This window comes from Triticum aestivum, chromosome 6B (assembly GCF_018294505.1).
Source record: "Triticum aestivum cultivar Chinese Spring chromosome 6B, IWGSC CS RefSeq v2.1, whole genome shotgun sequence".
Taxonomy (NCBI): domain Eukaryota; kingdom Viridiplantae; phylum Streptophyta; class Magnoliopsida; order Poales; family Poaceae; genus Triticum; species Triticum aestivum.
In genome coordinates this window covers 627,854,476-627,873,542 of record NC_057810.1, presented here as the reverse complement: position 1 = coordinate 627,873,542, position 19,067 = coordinate 627,854,476, and the positions used below count along the sequence as shown (strand labels likewise).

General features: G+C 46.9%; 1 protein-coding gene and 1 long non-coding RNA gene across 3 annotated transcripts; one reads left to right on the top strand and one right to left on the bottom strand.

The window, feature by feature from the left end:
• Positions 1-1,173: 1,173 nt before the first annotated feature.
• LOC123138377 (protein trichome birefringence-like 1) lies at positions 1,174-5,633 on the bottom strand. Its single transcript, XM_044558343.1, has 5 exons — positions 4,007-5,633; positions 3,700-3,892; positions 2,198-2,391; positions 1,941-2,099; positions 1,174-1,834 (listed from the first exon to the last, which is right to left on the bottom strand). The coding sequence occupies exons 1-5, from the start codon at positions 5,386-5,388 to the stop codon at positions 1,492-1,494; spliced, it is 2,271 nt and encodes a 756-aa protein (XP_044414278.1). The 5' UTR covers positions 5,389-5,633; the 3' UTR covers positions 1,174-1,491.
• A 2,294-nt stretch (positions 5,634-7,927) lies between these two features.
• Positions 7,928-10,418, top strand: LOC123134608 (uncharacterized). 2 transcript variants are annotated; one of them, XR_006465676.1, is made up of 5 exons: positions 7,928-8,591; positions 8,781-8,875; positions 9,080-9,386; positions 9,921-9,950; positions 10,043-10,417. It is a non-coding gene; the product is annotated as an uncharacterized lncRNA (long non-coding RNA). The 2 variants fall into 2 exon arrangements; XR_006465675.1 differs by having other exon boundaries at positions 9,080-9,950; positions 10,043-10,418.
• The last annotated feature ends 8,649 nt before the right edge of the window (positions 10,419-19,067 follow it).

Here is a 19,067-nt window from a genome sequence, read left to right as displayed (position 1 = left end):
CTTTGATTTGCAGGATTTTAAAAACGCGGGAATAGGGAAAATACAGGATTTGAGTGGCATGTCCACTTGAATCCTATAAGATTATATAGAGTGTTTGATGCTACAGGAAAAACAAAGGAATTAAAAAAAGAGGTTGAAGTGGATGCTAGATTTCCAATGAAATGTAGTACACTTGATTCCATAGGAAAAAATCCTATGGGATTCAATCTTGTGAATCAAACAACAAATGTAGGAAAAAATCCTAAGGATTCTAACCCTCCAAAAGTCCCATGGAATTCCTTTGAATCAAAGGAGCCCTAAAGGTACTTAAGATCTTTGCCGGCATCCAGAATTTGTTATCTGACCCTCAAAGCGAACTGGCTCACTTCACTAAGGAAGTGGGACAAGTCATCAATTACTTGATCTGACTGTTTCCACTTCAGTAAGGAATTAGGAGAGGTCAAGCACTTAATCTGGCTGTTTATGGCTCCACAGTTTTTCGGTGTATCTTAGCTCTGCTCAGGGATCTGAACGATTATCATGATATGCAAATAGGATCTGAATTCTGAAATGACATGTTGTTCAATGTCCTTGGGCGTCTAGCAAGCTTGCGATAGAAAATATGCAAACACTCACCATTATTATTGTCCGGTGATTTGTTCAGCCTTGTTTCAGGAAGTAATTAGGCAAGATAACTTCAGGCAAAGTGCAGCTGAAGCCAGACTTAAAAGGGTTGCAACGTGGTGGAGCGTCAGTTGTTATTAGGTTCTGTCCACCTTTGCCATGTACTAATACTAATTTTCATATATATTACTGTATATATGATGAGCTCTTTTCTATACTTGATTTTAGCACCCATTGGTACCCAAACAATGGCCAACTATAAAACATATTGTAGATAATATAATGTTTTCCCTAGCACAGCGCCCTTCTACTAACAGTCTATATCCTAAAGATATCTCACCAGAGTGCTTTGGTATATCTAGGCTTCAGAATCAGCTGTACCGCACGTTGATCTGGCAAGGAACAGGCTTAACAAGAGCTTCCATATGACAGTGAAATCAGGATGCACAGCATCAATAGCACTATACATTCAGAACTAATACAAGGATTGCTATGTCCATACAGCCACTTTTCTTACTATACTATTCAACATACCAACTCAAGGAATGCTCACTACAATAGCATTCAGTGAACAGAAAGATAAGGATTCATCAAAAATAAAGTGCTATTCTGAATTTCTGATGCAGTATACACTATTCTTTGGTTCTGATTATTGCTAGCTGGACATGGATTTTACATCATAAACTCCTATGATCCTATACAGAGTTCCTGTTGGTAACGAGAGTCAGATATCTGATATAGACTGCCTAGTTTACTCTATGCAAATGCAAGGATTCCAAAACCCTTGACCTATCGATTTTGTCAACTATATATGCCCTGACCGCTTCGGCTGGCATGTTGCAACAAACAACATCTCATGTACAGGAACAAGTGATTCGGCACTTGCCTTTATTGGTGTAGCATCTGATGCTGCTTGACCAGAATCTGTGCGTAGAGGAGCTCGTTCCAGGAGTCCGGCACCCCGGGAAGGCACCAGTGGCTGCAGTCCTGGTATAGCTCTGGGGACTTGCGCTCCTCCCCGCTCAACTTCTGCTTGCGGTAGACTGAAGGATGTCCCTCCTTCCTGTAGTCAGTCATCCTTGTAATGTTCAGGTAGGCCACTGGTGTTTTCATCCCATGGAGGACCTCCTCCAGAATGCTCATCTTCTGCGGGTATGGCATGAGGTACTTCTTGTTTGTTATCGGCTCAGTTTCCTTGTCGCAGCTGCCGCCTGAATTCCACTGCCCTCCGCTGCACAACAGAAACACACACATTTGCAAACGTCAGTTGCTGTGATAACGATATGACACCGCAAACTGAACTTGTAGGAGATGAGATCAGAAAAGTCTCTACGAACCTGAAATGGGATGCTGAGTAGCCTCTGAAAAACACAGTTGTTTTCTTGGGATTTATATTGGAATCAACCCACCTGGCCCAGGTGTTAAGAGCTCTCCGGTAGGCGTCATGGACATTCAGCTGACTGTATACTTGGTTGCCCTCTTGATAGTAATCTTTCCTGTAGCACATTTGACATACTTGGAACGGTAAGGAACAATTGAAATGCAGAACACATGAACATCTTTATTGAATCATATTGTGCGAATAAAAGCTTACCCAAGAGATGTTTTCTCATGTGTCCACCAGTGCCCAGTATTGAAAACAATGACATCTGCATTCTTGTACCTCGAGGATGATTGATCAATTTTGTCAAGCCTAAGAGTTTCCTTTTTCTTTCCACGCGTGACAAGCATATCCCATTCCTGAACAAGGAAAGGGGAGCGGAAGAACTCCACTGTACAATTGTAGTCCTAGACAACATGAATTCAGCACATAAGCTTTCATCCATAATACTGAAACAACCTCAGATAGCAATTCTGAAGAAAAACAGCAAAAACAGAACAAGGCATAAGAAAAGCACAGAGCAGAATATCCCCGCATTCATGCTCTGACTTGCTACATGTAAAAATGTTTATGCTCTGATTTTTGCTACATGTAAAAATGTTTATGCTCTGATCTGTTGCATATAAAAAATTTATGCCGTGATCTGATAATGATTTGCTTCATTGAAATTAAGTTAATGCTCCTATTTTCATGACAAAAGTGTTCTGATCTCGTTTGTTTTGATTCAGTGGAATTTCGTTAATGCTCCAGTTCATGTACGGTGCAAGAAGTGAATTGTAAAATGTAAGTTCATAGTCAGAAAAGGAAATGTGTAAATATGCATGAAATAAGCTGTGTTGTGCAAAATGAAAACGATGTAAGAATGTGAATTGAATATAGTGCAATGGGTTTATTGTATATCAAGCAAGAGTCTTAAAGTTTTGAAGGGTGAGAAGATAGGCAGGGGAATGGTATTTTTGAAGAAAAGCACTGTATATGTACCTGACATGAGAAAAGAGTAAAGTTCTTCAGGAATTAAGATCTTTTTGCGGCTGGTGGTACAGAAAAGCATTTTGAGCAAAGGCAATCTGATTCACAGAGGCTGGGTGGGGCCTTCTACGTGTCATTTCTGTCGTCACGACTAAACGATTGACCAATTATTTCCAACTGTGTGTTTCTGTTCAGAACTTTGCCTAGAATTGGAGATGAACTTTTCAGTGTATCGGGGCAATGTTTTCTTGTGAAGGACGGGTTTGTGTCGCTGTTCTGGTGTGTATGGAAACTGCGGAATGCTGCATGTTTTGAGTGCAAAGCAGTAGTGTATCCCAACGAAGTTATGTTTCTTTGTCAGTTGAACATTACAATGTTGAGCTGTATTGCAGAAAAAATGAGGCAACCAAACTGATGTGATCCAATTAGCTCGGCGATGGCGCAAATTGCGGGAAGCCTTCGACAATTTGAAAGGATGGAGGCCAGCAGCGCCCAGATTCCAGCGGATGCTGCCGTAATTGTAGTTTGCTGTTTTGGCTATCTAATTATGTTTCGGGGTTGTTGTTAAGAATGATGAGTTACTTTCCTGTTTGGTATCAAGATTATGTAGAGAACGTGGTTTCTATTATTGTATATCAGGGGGCAACCGCTTTCTAAAAGAAAAGCTCATCCTAAATGCTGAAACAAGCTCAGATAGCTTCTTTGAAGGAAAGCAGCAAAAACAGAACATGGCATTAGAAGCTAACCTGAAAGAGGAAAGAGTAGGAGCCCTCGGCCCTGAACTTGTGGTTCCCGGACACCTCAAAAACCCTCCTCTTATCTTTCACAGAATTCCTCAAGATGCAAACAAGCGACTCCCACATGTTTCTGTTGAGTGAATCGCCAACGAACACGAGCCTCTTTCCCCGCAGCCTCTCCAGCATATCAGTTGGGTTCAACCTAAAACAAGGCATCAGCATCATGCCATCATGACATAACTGAATCTGTCACGCATAAAGAAGCAACTGAATTCACACACACAAACTGCATGGGTGTTCAAGCAACTGTGCTCACCTCGGGATGCTGCACCCGCGGGGCTGCCACCGGAGTCTCTGGTAGGCCTTGTCGGGGCGGCCGTTGAGGTGGCAGTTGAAGGACTCGTCGACGTGAGGGCACGATCCCTCGGGGTAGAGAGGGTACGAGTCGTCCCGGACCCAATTCCCGTAGAACATGTCGCATCTGCCCATCGCCTCGATCGAGTGAAGCTTCTTCGCCTGACCACCGGCATTGGCAGCCTCTTTGGCAGGATGTCTGTTCCCCATCACCGGCACCGCGCTGCTGTTGGTGGCCTGTGCTGCGTGGCCTTGCACCAAACCGGCGCTCACTTGAGAAGCAGCAGTGGCTTCCTTGTGCATAGTCTTCGTACTGTTGCTTCCACCTGAAGCAACAGCAGCTCTGTTTACAGTCTGCTGCTGATTATGGTGGGCCGCCGAATCTTGAGCAGTGTGGTTCTTGCCTGGATGTCCTCTCCTATGAGGCGCAGCAGCAACATTGCCGTGCAGCATCGCTGAAACTGCACTGCGGGTCTGATTGACGGATGGAATTGCCGTCCCGTTGATCGCCGTGGCTTCCGCTGAACTTGCATTCACCTCGGAGCCGTTGATCTGAATAGGAGGAGCGCCTTGCGCCGTGGTGCCATTCTGGGCTGAACCGCCGATCGTGGCTCCAGACTTCGCCTCAGCAGCTGCGGTTCCTGAGGATTTATTGGGAGCAGCAGCGGCGATACCTGACGAATTGCTGGCCGCTTCACCGCCTCCCGCGTGATCACTGGGCGGCGCGTCGCTCCGCACCGCGGACGCAGCAGCGTTACCGGCCGCGGAGTTGTCGGTGCGAACGCCTCCCGAATTGCCGCCTGGTACCCCGCCTCCGCCTCCCGATTGCTCGCCAGGACTGGAGCCGTTGGTCCGCGCGCCCACCGCCGCAGTAGCGTTACTGGACGCGGAATTGCCGCTGCGAACTCCTCCCGAATTGCCGCCGCCACCGGATTGCTCGCGAGGACGAACCGCGCTTGACCCGTTGGTCCCGGCCCGCCCGCCGCCCACCGCGAGCCCGCTGCCGCCCGGCCCGCTCCGCCTCGCCGCGAGGACGCCGGGACCAGGAGGCCCCGGGGAGAAGGAGGAGGAGTTGGCGGGGAAGAGGGAGGAGAAGAAGCCCGAGACCTGCGCGCGGTAGGGCGAGGCCGAGGCGAGGACGCCGTCGAGCCACGCGGCGGAGGGCGAGGAGGGCGGCGGCGCGGGGAGCGAGGGCGCGAAGGCGAGGAAGGCCGCGAAGGCGCCGAAGGCGAGCGCGACGCCGTAGATGCAGAGCCTGGCCCTCCGCGCGGCCGCGAGGGCCCCGGCGCCGAGGTGGTCGGCCGCGGACAGGCCGCCGTGGCCCCTCCACGCCGCGCCCTTCATCCGATCGCGCCCGCCGGCGCCGCGGCGGGGCTGCGGGAGCCGGATACGGCTGCGGGGGTTTAGTCGGAGGAGGCCGGGGGAGGGAGAGGGCGCGCGGCGGGGGCTGCGGGTGATTAGTGCTGCCTGCGGCCGGTTGTTTTGTAGGGAGGAGGCGGTGGGAGTGGCGGTGGTGGGCGGTGACGGCGAGGCGAGGTGCGGGTTGGGAGCGAAACTAACTGATCTCCTTTGCGGAGGGGCTTTTGAATCGCTCCTCCCCTCCCGGAGTTTTTCTGGGTTTTGCGTGGACCCCACGACGCGATAATCTCTCGGGGAGTTCACTTGATTGGCTGTCAACGCAGCAAGTCAAATCCCGTTGGGGTTTCTTCGCTGGTGTGGTGCGCTGTGCCGTGTTGGCAGTGGCAGCGCCCCTGAAATTTGGCCGCCACCGGCGTTAATTTGATTGCGGTTGCCGTCGGCGAAGATAATGTGACGTTAATTTCGGCCACGCTCTCGCCTGAATAGGCATGCTTTTCTTCTTCTCCAGTGATCAAGGAGATATGATCCGGTGATGAAAGTAATCAGTGCGTTGCCATGCCAGGCCATGGCTAAAACAAGAGTATATTCAATGTCTTGATTCCGGGATCTCGCAAATGAGGAACGCCTTTTATTTTTGCGAGGGGCAAATGAGAAAAAAAGAAACCAACCCAAAGGCTAAGCCTCGTTAGCTTTTTTTAGGACCCCGATAAAATCCGAACGTTTGGATTTCAAGCATTTCATCCCGAACGGTTTTATATGGCAACTTTAGTTGACGCGAGGTGACAACTTTAGTTGTTAAGACATGACAACTTTGTCCCAGTTCATTTTTTTATTTAGAAAATTGCAATGTTTGTCAACCTCACGTGAACTAAAATTGACATAAAAAACATTCAGGTTGCCATAATTAAAATCCGAATGTTCAGGTTTATCATTGCCGTTTTGTATAGGAAGGACACAATTATAATTTTTATTATCTCTGTCATTCTTTGCACGGTCATCATTGAAAATGAATAGATTGGAAGTTTCTTAAAAAAAAACTCCTGAGTGCCGCGCGCCAGATCCGAGGCTCGAATGCGAGTGGCCGGCAGCTATCCCATCTGTCCAGCCAACGCGTCGACGCCCCATTGTGGACGAGGGGCCAATGAGGAACGCCTTGGTTCCAAAATGATACGCTGAGTCAATGTATGCAATACTCCTTATTAGAGTCCGGTGTCACGGTAAGTCGTTGGCGTTGACCATATGACACATGGTATTCTTCGGAATGGAATTAGCATGAATTTAGTACTCCCTACATCTCCCAAAAATGTCACTGATTCAGTATTATAGTTTAGTACTAAATCAGCGGGTCAGAGGGCAGGGTTAAAAATTTCAACGAAATTCCAAAAATTCGCATATTTCGGTGCGTCTAAGATATTTTTAATCCTGAAATTTTGTGCCGGATCAAACTAATTTCAAAATTAATTTAAATTAGGTTAAAATTCAATAAAAAACCCAAAATCCAAAGTATACATTTTTTTTGAAAATTCGGATATTTCAATGAGGTCCGAAATTGTTTTGTTTACGAAATTAAAAACCTTGGCGGATGGAGTATTTTTATAGTAGCACCACCACGGCACCACTGACTTCTACTTGAGAGCATGTTAAGATCGAGATTAACAACTGTATCATACATATACCGATCGGTGGCCTAGCATCTACACAAAATTAGTGCTCCGTATAGCAGCCACCGTCAACGCACCATGTGGGTTAGCACCGTTGACTTGCTGCAAAGGGAACGAAACATATCAGCATGGAGATCAGATCGAAATCGAACATGATCACCTCTACAACTTACTGAAAAGAAAGTATCGACCGAGCAGATGTAGCTCCACCCACCTCCGCATGCACAAGTGCTTCCATCACTGACTGTTCGGCCGTGGCACACTCGCTTAACTCAGGCCCCGTACGGGCAGCCGGCCATCTCGATCGGTGGCTCTAACGCGGCCTGCCAGAACTGATCTGCTCTGATCCAGTTGCGTCGTTTAATTAGTTCATGCGATTAGATGCTAAGGGCAATTTCAACGCGCCCGCGCAACCGGACGTGAGTTTTGTCCATCCTTTATTCGTTTGGGTCGATGTTTTGGATGTCGTCCAGCCCATCCGCGTTTGACCGATCAATGCGTCCAACGCGCCGACACATCTTCGTTTGCATGTCGATATGCAACCATATTTTCACACCATTTTTTCGTACATATCTGATTATTACCCAAAGTTTAAATCACATAATTCACAATCAAACAGAAATCTCAGGATTTTACAACCAAATAAAAATGTCATAGTTTGCACATCAAATGAAATTTAAATTGTCACAAATCTACTACCTAAAAGAACCGTAAGGTTCCGTTTCCCCTCTTACGTCCCTTCGTCAGCCTCGGTTTCGTCCGCCTTTGTCCATCGTCGATTCAAGTTTTTTTTTTCACGCGCAGTCCATGCCGAAAACATGGGAACACAATCCCACCTACTCAGTAGCACCGATCCACCCTGCCTCACCTCCGTCCAGGGCGGCTCGGCGCTGCATCCTCCCCTCCCAAGCACGGCCGCCGCCACACACACCCATCACCCCATCAGAGTACACCTCCCATACTCCTCTCTCTCTCGCTCGCTCGCTCTCCGTCGCTCCCCATCCACCCTGCGTGCATCGGATCGACCTTGTTCCCTCTCCTTGCAATGTGGGAGATGGAAGGAGCCGCCCGTCGGCCACCAATCTGATGGAGGCGTGGTCATCTACCTCCTCCTCTCTCCCCACGTTGGTCCAGCTTGGCGGCCGCGTCGGCGAAACTGCTGGCAGTGACACGGTTCGCGGGTGTGGCGATAGGAAACATCGGCTGGTCGTGGCCGCCTACCACGGTGATCCCGCAGTCCAGCCTCCCCGCCTCCAAGATGTGGCCTGGACGAGGCCGTCTTCTCCTTTCCTCCGTGGCGTCCAATGAAGATCTACACCGCCGTGGCACCACATGGCTTGTGTTGTACCTTCACCCCGCTGCCCTTTTGTGCTGGGAAGAGGCAGCGTTTGTCCGTAGCACTGCATGTCCCACAATCACCATTCCTTTCTTATTTAGTGTCGTACAAGTGATGCAATCAGGATTTGCTGGCCTTTTAACATATCCCTGGTGGAGTGAAGGGGACGGAAGAATTGGCAATACAATGAGGTAATATTTCTGTACAGGATAATTGCTTGAGTTTTTTCCTCTTCTCTAATCAAGTCGATTGCTGTGTTAGAAGGTACGTAGATGGTTACAGGTGCAGCTACATCTGAAGATTTCATTCTCAAATGTCAAATAAAGCAACCAAATATTTTATTTGTTCCCTAATGATCATATTTGGTGTTATTTCTTTAGGATGGTGCATGGAGAACATGCTCTGTTGCCATCTTCATCCGTGAATTGGCTCCCAAATCTAAAAGGCGCGGCTGCCGAAATAGGAGTCTAACAAGGTGCGGCTGCTGAACCAGGAGAACCACAGATGAGTTTTTGTTCGACAGTGAATCTATCTAGCACAGGATTACACCATACATCATTCTTCCCATCATTTATGTTCTGTTAATGAGATATGCAATTTTTTCTCGGTATCTTGGATAATGACAGTCTGGTTCTTGAAGTGCGAAAATTAAACTGATCTCAGTTATTTTCTTTTTCAGGACCTGGTCACAAAGAATGAGTTTGAGACAAACCTTGTGCCATGTGTTATCACACTCAGATATTGGAGCCTTGGGGAATGTAAAAGAAAGGTTAAACAGATAGATGTGGCCCCTCTAAACTTACTTGAATTGTTCAGCAAAGGTCCGCGATTAATGGTACCCATGTACATTCAGTAGGGCGAGTTGGTCTTGCTATATTGCATTCAGGCATAGTGTTGAAATTTCATCAAAAATAAGTTCAAGCATGATATTTAAGATCGATTCTGGAAGGATGACCTGACACACCTGAAGATAAGAAAAACATAAGGTGACTAAAAAATTCATTGAACCAAATGTGCCTGACTGAATTTTATTTGGAAGTACTGAATTTTATTTGGAATCGTATGTGTTATTATTCTTTGGATGTGGCTGGCCATTGCTAGCATGCATACATGTAGCCACATCTATGTGATATGGTCAGTATATATCTATCATGAGAATAGTGTCTCATACTCTCATGCAATCAAGTCGCAATTGTTTATCCTCTTCGATTATCTTGCACTGCAGAATTGTTGTACGGAACAAATTTATAGGTGATATTCGTTATTTCTCGGTAATGTATATGGAACAATAATGATCACACATATTCCTGTAAGCTATAGTCTCTTCACATTTATGCATATTCTTGCTGAGGCAGAAAAGAAAAGTAGTTATAGTAAGTAGATATATTTCTTCCCATTTGTGTATTCTTGCCGGGAGAGAAAAACATTAGCGATAAATAAGCAGTTATGTATAAACTTCTGCCATGCAAACTGGAAACGAAAACTGATTATCATTTTCTGCTTTCTGACTTGCAATGCAGAATGTGAGAGCTTATACCCCCATAAAACAAGTAAGTGTTACAAAGTCTTTCAATGGTGGTCTTGTATACCCTCATAATTATTGTTGTTGTCGTCATGTATAAATAGCCAGATTCTTTTTCAGTTTTTTCTTGGGTGTCGATTAGCAGAGGAGCTCCGAGGAGGCCACCATGGAGCTGATGCCACCTCAGCAAACAAAACCTGTGCATAACGAGAACGACGAGACGAGCCAATACTACAGAGCAGCTGGACCATAGTGAGGTCTTAATTTTAAGTAGCAATCTTGGTTGTTAGCATAGGTAAGGTTTGAAGTATCTGTCCACCCTTTAAAATATAAGTGTCTAAATACTAAATAATGATTATAGTGATTTATGACAATCAGGTGCCGTTTGGTTTAGCATATAAGTGTCTAAATACTAAATATAGGTATCTATCCACACTTTGGTTTAACAATCAGGCACCATTTTCTTCATCTTGCTAGCTCCAGTTTGTTGCAAAGGAACTATTGACTATAGTGATTTATGACCGGACTTCCTGTTGATTTAGTGATTTATGATTCCTACAAGTATATAAGAATATTTCAGCTCCATCATAGGAAAAATAATCTGAAATAGAGTTTCGGTGAATTTGACTATCATGACGTGAACTTGCTTCATTTAGTTTGAACTTGGCTATCATGGTGTTTACGGTCCATTATTCATGCTTGCTTTGACACTTGTGTGTTAAATCAATGCTTATGTATCTTATTAATGTTGCTCAAAATATCATGTTTGTAAGATCGGGTAGATGTTCTGGTGACCTGAACACCATTTCATAATACTCTTCTTGTGATGATTTTTTTGCTCCCGTAGCAACGCACGGGCAATAACCTAGTACATTTAAAAGAAAACGAGTGATGCATCTATTGGTTGCCAAGGTGAATCCGCATATGCTCAACCGAATCCTTTTGGAGTTGAATGTGAGCCAATCACGTATTTCATATGATGAAATTGAATAAATTGTGCAAATGTTGCCGCTCTTCCATGCTAAGGCACATCATTTTCACTCTAAAATTGAAACCCATGGTTGAAGATTTCATTCTTACGCTCATCCTCTATGCTCATGTTGTGCATGATCATAAAATCAGTCATCACCTCTCACAATTTTTTAGTGCTCCAAGTTATAGCAGGATACCGAACGATGCTCCAACGGGATTGAAGCACACCGAGAGCACACTCTGCATCCTTCCTAATACCCTCTTGTGCTTGAGCAAGCCTGCCCATCTTCTCCAACTAGATTGGAGATTGTGTTTACAAGAGTTGTCCATCGAGGAGAAGTTAACCTTTCCCAGTGCATCCTCCTTGCATATGAAATAATCATCATACGCCACCACCCCCTCCTGAATACGACTGAACACATGTCTAGCCATCCGTAAGCGGTGTCGGGATAGCCTGGGTTTGAAGAGTGATAGAGTGTGGAAGTGTACTTAAAGTAGTCTTGCCAGAGTAGGCAATGACCGCTCTCTCTGTTGCGATTCAACGCTGGAGCATGGCTCGGGATCAATCCCCTAAACCTCGACCGCTGCCTAGCAATGTGATCATTGAAGACCAAAGTAGCAACCACAAACTCCTCATCGTCAAACGACTAATCGTCTGAATCACAAAAGTTGTTGAAAAAGAACTCATCTCCATTATCCATTTGTACCCTATGGGCGAAACGTCAAACACCTTGTGGGTGTGGTGGAAGAAGTCGGCCGGTGAAGAGTCCCACACATCTCCTAGTCCAGGAAACAAACCTATCGATGTGGAGGCGACTGTGGAGCGAGGACGCCGGGATTGGAGTGATGCCGACGACGGTGAAGGCCAGTGGGTGGCATGGCCGTGGAGGTGCTACGACGACGGTGATAACATGCCACCAACGCTGGCAAGAGTGGCCATCTGGTGCGACGTGCAGCTGGGGGAGGTGCGTGGGTGTGGACAGCGGCCTAGACATCGTCCAACCGGCCGAAAGTGGTCGGCGGCGGCGAGGGTTGGGTGGCCAGGTGTGTCTGCTATGGATGGGGAGGGGGAGAATGGTTGATGTGCCACTGACTGGCGCGGCAGGAGGAGGACAAGTGCGGGCGTTGCGGGCATCCGCGCCAACGCAAACCCGACCCAAATTTAGGTTGGAAATTTATTGCGGGCAGACAAAAAGCGAACTGTCGTCCGTTTGTGTCGGCTGTTGGGCCGCACTTTGTGTCCGTTTCGATCCAAATGGACGCGCGCGAACAAAATGCGTCGGGTCGTTAGAGTTGCCCTAAGGGAAAATTTAAGGTTGTGCGTGTTTGTGCGGTTCGAACTATCTGCATGACATGAGAGAAAAGCTAAAAATACGACATGTCACAAGTTCTTTTTTTTTAATACAGATAATCGAAGTTGTTCACATACACGAGCATACGCTCATCTTCTATGAATGCAGGCACGCACATCCTACCCCTATGAGCACATCCAAAATACTAAGCCAGCACATCATCTTAAGATTGATGAAGTTGTCATAGATGTCTTCATAGTCGACGGGGCGTCTCTTTCCACTAAACGCACATTGCCAGAAGGCTTGAGATCAATAAATTCAGAAAAATGCAAGCATCAATGTTAAGTTTATGACTTGAACTTTGATAGCATAGGTATGGCACTGTCCTTCTAACTATCCAACCACAAATTGGTTCGTAACTACTTCCTCCGTCCGAAAATACTTGTCATCAAAATGGATAAAAGGGGATGTATCTAGATGCATTTTAGTTCTAGACACATCTCTTTTTATTTATTTTGATGACAAGTATTTTCAGACGGAGGGAGTACGAAGGAACGACGGACGACTCTAGCTACGTTACTGCGACGATCGTGTGTCCTACACCTACATGCAATCGAGCTGAGCTTCTCGTTGCAGTGCAACTCTAAAACTACTTTGTGTTGTTCTTCCACATGAGTGTGTATCCAAACAAATTGGGGGACGACCTAATTAAGCAACCAGATCGCCGTACGAGACTACGAGCGTACTACTCCTACTACGTAGTGAAGGTGAGCCTAACACACCACCATGGTCTGGTGATGGGAAGCGAGGATGGTGGTATGTGTCCGCGAAGGGAAGGGGAGCAAGCGCCATCTCCTTGTAAAATGGAACGAACATTCGATCATATATTTCTTGGGGAGGCCAGTCAGGAATTTATATAGATACAGTCCAAAAGAATCAAAATAATAAGACTTATATTCTACAGAAAACATCAGATTTTTGACACTAAAAATATCATATTGTCTTGAGCAAATTGCATGAAACACCACTTTTGGGCATGTTGTGGCACGAAACCAGGACTCTTGCCACAACTTTTGGGGTCCTTACATCACAACAAATCTAATAACTCTTCGATGGCCTTTCCAAATCATCTTCAACGTCATCTGTATTGACATGCTCAGATGACAAGTGCCACGATCTAGCAAACACAGGCAGTGAGGTATGCTCGAACAACCCGTATTCTTATTACTAGGATTATGGTAATGGCTTGCCAGCACCACTGGGTTCTATGTTTCCGACATGGTGGAGCTTGACGTTTTCAAAGGAAATGGAACGTCATCCATTAATGTGCCAATTGTTTTCGGGTAAGTTCCTACACCATATTCGATCAGATAAATCCATGCCCAAGTACCATCAACAACTAATTGTGTGCACTACTATTACTGATTTAATCAAGTTTTCAATGTGCTCATGCCTTTATCAAAGGTGGCGTGACAAATCAGTACAAATTTGATGACATATTTGGGTTTGGACCATCTCGTATGTCTTTCAATTCGCAATTGCAGTTTCTCGGATTGTCCCGTAAAGTCTATGGTGAAGTGGAAGTAGTACATGTGGGTATCAATGATAATTATCTGAGTTTGTAGTAGGAGTGTGTAAATATCAATGTAAACAATTGTTTAACAATAATAGTGTACCCGGGGAGGGGGGGCTATTGTCCCCTCTCCTTGTGAAATGGTATGATGTCTCTCCTCATACTAAGAGCATCTCCAGTCGTCGCCCCGAGTGCCCCCCATGAGCCCTTTTTCTCCGCCGGCGAAGCGAAATCCTCCCTGTCGCCTCCAAGGACCCGATTTCCACAGGATTGGGCTGAAAAACTATCCGACGAATGCAAGCCGAATCTAGTGCGCTGAGGGCGCATGGGGGCGCCGGGCGCGCCCTCGGAGCCACCCTCGTCTACTCCTCGCCGCCCCTGCTCCCTCCTCGCCCTACCTCCGTCGTCGTCACCGGAGCCGCGCGCCATCGCCGCCACCGGAGCCACGCGCCCCCGGAGCCACCCTCGTCCGCTCCTCGCCGCCCCTGCCTCCCCGCAACCGCTCCTCCGAGCCACCCTCAACGCCCTCCTCTCTGTAAGCCCCACCCCTCCTCTCTAGGTTAATTAACTTAGGTGAATTTAGTTGTGAACCCTAGGAATTAGCAGTTGTGGTACTAGCAGATGTTAATTAGATTAACTTAGGTTAATTAGATTAGGGTAGTAGAGCAGCAACATATAGAGGACCCTAGGAATTAACTTACGTTAATTAGGTTAGGGCAGTAGTGGTACTAGTAGATGTTAATTAGATATTTTTAGTTAGGGAAGTAGGGTTTTACTAGGTTAATTAGGTGAAGTTAAATGAATGAGCTAAATGAATGAAATTAGTAGTTAACTGAATTTTTAGGACAAATTTTTATATCCTTAAGTACTTAACTAAATATTATTTTTAGGACAAATTTGTATATGCTTAAGTAGTTAACTAAATATATTATAGGGTTGTATATATAGTTGCTTAAGTACTTATATAGTTGTTCTGCACCCAATGTATGCTTAAGTAGTTGTATAATTCCTAGTGTTCATCAATGGGTGCTTAAGTAGTTGTAGATGCTTAAGTAGCTAGCTAGGGTTCATCTAATTAGTAAGTACTAGTAGATGCATAAGTACTAGGGCAGTAGGGTTAGGGCAGTAGGACATAATTTGAATTGAGTTCTAGGGTTCACAATTTGAAATTTGTGTAGATTTTCTTGGTGTGAAACATTTAAGTGGTCATGATATATGAAAATTCCTCGATTGTGCCCAAGTGGCCTTTTGTTGTTTCTAGGGAATGAAGTCAAGTGGCCTATGTTTTGATGGAATGTTGATTCATTTCCGTTCCAGCAAATTTTAGGTGTTCAATTTGTCCACTTTTTAGCAAAGGTCATGCCGAAATTTTCCGTGAATTTCGAGATGACTTGTGCTACAAACTAGGACATATTGAGTACCCAGGATTTGCTGCACCAGGAAGGAATCAACGTTCCTGCAAAACACAAGCCTTTTATTATGCCATTATTCATTTTATTAGGTCTGGAATTAATTGACTAGATTTAATCGTAGGAAACATGGCTAGCGACGATGAAGGACATGGTTCTGGTGATTGCGATGATGTCTACCTGGCGGCAGACAAATTTTTGAACCTTGCCTACGATCAACGGTTGTTGTGGCTGGGCCCACCTGTTACATTCGAGACCGACATCGAGACCGGCACTGAGACTGGTGTTGAGACTCAGACCAGCACCAAGACTGGCACCAAGACCGGCACCGAGACTGGCAAAGCCATAGAACCGAAACCGAATAGGAGATATTGACCTCCAAACTAGCTCCTCGCTACTAGACTAGTGGTCACGGAGGTGGACGACGACAATTTTGAGCCAAAACTGCATGTGGAAGCGCACTCCTTCTACGACAATCAAATAGGCTGCATCGTACGGGCGTGCGACACCATCAACGATGAGGCACTAAAGAAGATACCAAAGATGAAGCACTCCCTCGTAACCCTGCTGCACCAGATATTCTTGTTCCCAGGCCGGGATGAAATCCAATATATTGAGCCAGCGAAATACCCGGCAATGAAGAAGATAAACAAACGCGCCATGACCAAGTTTAGCGACGTGTTGGTCGCTTGGAAAGTAAGGGCGAAACATCGGATCATTAACAAAAAGGAACCCTACTCCGAGATTGTAAAGGATAATTCGACAATCACGGAAGAGCAGTTTCAAATATTCAAGGCGGCTTGCGATGCCAAAGATGCCAAAGAAAAGTCAAAGTATATGAAGGGGCTTCAACAGAGGAACATGGGGTGCCACCACTGTCGGTGTCAAAACCGGCGGATCTCGGGTAGGGGGTCCCGACCTTTGCGTCTAAGGCTAATGGTAACAGGAGGAGGGGGACACGATGTTTACCCAGGTTCGGGCCCTCTCGATGGAGGTAATACCCTACTTCCTGCTTGATTGACCTTGATGATATGAGTATTACAAGAGTTGATCTACCGCGAGATCGTAGAGGCTAAACCCTAGAAGCTAGCCTATGATATCATTGTTCTTGTCCTACGGACTAAACCCTCTGGTTTATATAGACACCGGAGGGGGCTAGGGTTACATAGAGTCGGTTACAGAGAAGGAGATTTACACATCCGAATCGCCAAGCTTGCCTTCCAGGCAAAGGAGAGTCCCATCCGAACACGGGACGGAGTCTTCAATCTTGTATCTTCATAGTCCAATAGTCCGACCAAAGTATATAGTCTGGCTCTTCGAGGACCCCTTAATCCCAGAATCCCTCAGTAGCCCCTGAACCAAGCTTCAATGACGATGAATCCGGCGCGTAGATTGTCTTCGGCATTGCAAGGCGGGTTCCTTCTCCGAATACTCCATAGAAGATTTTGAACACGAGAGTCGTGTCCGGCTCTGCAAAACAAATTCCCATACCACTATAGAGAGAACAATATTCCACAAATCTAATCTGCTGACAACTTTTCATGGCATGACATCACGCCACGGCTCGATCATTATTCGAACCATTTTTTCCCAGCCTGCTACTGCACGTATTGCGAGGCGGTTTTATTGGCACGTCTTGTTGAAGCAGAGATCGTGTCCCCTTATCACGGGATTCTCATCAATACGGGTGCGGGTAACCCAACCGCGCCATCGATGCGGCGCTTGGGGAATAAGCGAATTTATAGGGCAAGTGGGGAGGCACACAGTTTCTACCGCCTTTATAAAGAGATAGGGATTCCCCTTTTTCACCCACGCCTTCTTCTCCCTCGGCTCATCCATTCTCGCACGCTCGAGCCCTAGCGCCCAAGCGTTCGTCTTCTCCACTCGAAGAGATCTTCCGAAAATGTCCGGATCCGGAGCAGGAGGCAAGTGGATGGCCTCTACCGTTTGGGAGAAGGATATCAAAAAGCTTCGAGAGGCCGGGTATCTGGCCAAGAAAATTGGCCAACGCCTTCCAACGGTGGGACAGATCGTCCCTACTCCAGAACCCCATGAGAGGATTGTATTCCTCCCTCATTTTGTCCGCGGGCTAGGGTTTCCCCTCCACCCATTTGTTCGTGGCATCATGTATTATTACGGGATTGATTTCCATGATCTGTCCCCTAATTCATTCCTCAACATCGTCGTGTGCGAGGCCTTTCTCCGCATCTCGCCACACTTCGGCTTATGGCTGAAGATTTTTAATGTGAAGCCCAAGGTAGTGAGCGGCGAACACGCCGAGTGCGGAGGCGCCAAGGTGAGCAGAATGCCCAATGTCACATGTCCGTCAGGTACTTTCAATGATTCCGTCAAGGAGTGGCAGCAATAGTGGTTTTACATCACTGAGCCGCGCGGCAAGAAGTGGGCCGTAGCTCCCGAATTCCGATCCGGAGCCCCCCTGTGGCTTACGTCCTGGCCCAAGAAAGGCCTGGACTGGTCTTCATCCGACGAACTGTCAGTACTCTAGACACGCATCAAGGATATGGAAGACAAGAACATCAAACTTGTCAACATAGCCCAGGTGATGTTAGTTCGCCTGATTCTTCCTTGTCAGCGCCGAGCTTGCAATTTGTGGGAATTCGACCCAGCCAAGCACCAAACCCTATGGGAGCTTTATGGTTCCTCGCATGAGGACATCTGGAAGGTGCTTTTTAAGTCCAACAAATCGTGGCCGGAATCCGACGAGGACCGTGGGTACCAACTTTCCCGCCCTGCAAGTCCGGTAGGTCACTGCTATGTTTGGCAATTCATATGTTTCATTGGCATATCCCGGGGAAGACGCTTTAACGTGCTTTCCAAAATTCTCCTAGGGATGGACGAAGAAGGCGGGGCGGATCCACTGTCCGGCCCCACTGCCAGAAGAACTAGTCGGCCCACTTCTGACAAAGATGCTGGTCCCAGCGCCTTACAAGGCGCCGAAGAAGAAGGCCAAGAAGGAGGCCAAGGAGACCAGGGCGGCCTCTGTTGCCGCGGCGCTTCGAACACAAAATCCGAAGACTCCAATGCCCATTCTTCCTCCGAAGAGGACGAGGAGGAGGAATAAGATGAATCCCCCATGGGGGGAAGAAAGAAAAGAACGACCTCCATATCTTTGGAGGCCGAATCGCCTAAGAGGGGAAAAAACCCTCTTCCAGAGGAGTCTTCCGCTGCTGCCGATAGCAGCCCGGAGTGGGATACCAGGGTCCAGCCCCTGGTGAACTCGTGAGTACACAAAATCTGAACATACTTTGTGCGTCCATGCTCATCAAGGCATAAAACTGAGCCATACTTTCGTTTGCAGTCTGGCGAGGTCTCGCACCGAACAATCCTCGTCGAAGGATTCACTGGGTTCGGATGATATAGAGAGCAAGACACCCCCGAAGGCCCCTACCCCCAAACACGTGGATGACACCGAGGTGACGTCCCAGAAGGGCCTAGACCAAGGGAAGGGGAAGAAAGTGAAGACGGCGCCAGGAGGCCAAACTTCAGGGTCCGGACACACGGGTGAGAAGGCTCCCGTGGATGTCAACGGCGGGGGTCGTCTTGAATCCGGGCCCTAGCCGGACACGATCTTGGAGACCAATAAGGCCCCAGAATCAGGCAGACAACCTCTGTTAGTCGGAGGGGATGTGTCTGTTCCGCCGGCAACCTCTGTCCAACCAGAGGTGCCGGATGCTCTATTGGCGGCGCTAAAGGGCGCCTCCATCATTGATGAACATCGTGCCCTTATGGGTGTGGTGATTGAGAAGATTCATTCCGCTGAGAGTAGACTGAATGAATCCTGCGTCAGCCTTATAAAAGGCTTCGAGGTATGTTTTATGAGTTTTGGAAGAATGTCATAGTATAGATAGCAGCCCCTGATACACTGTTCGGTGAAAATA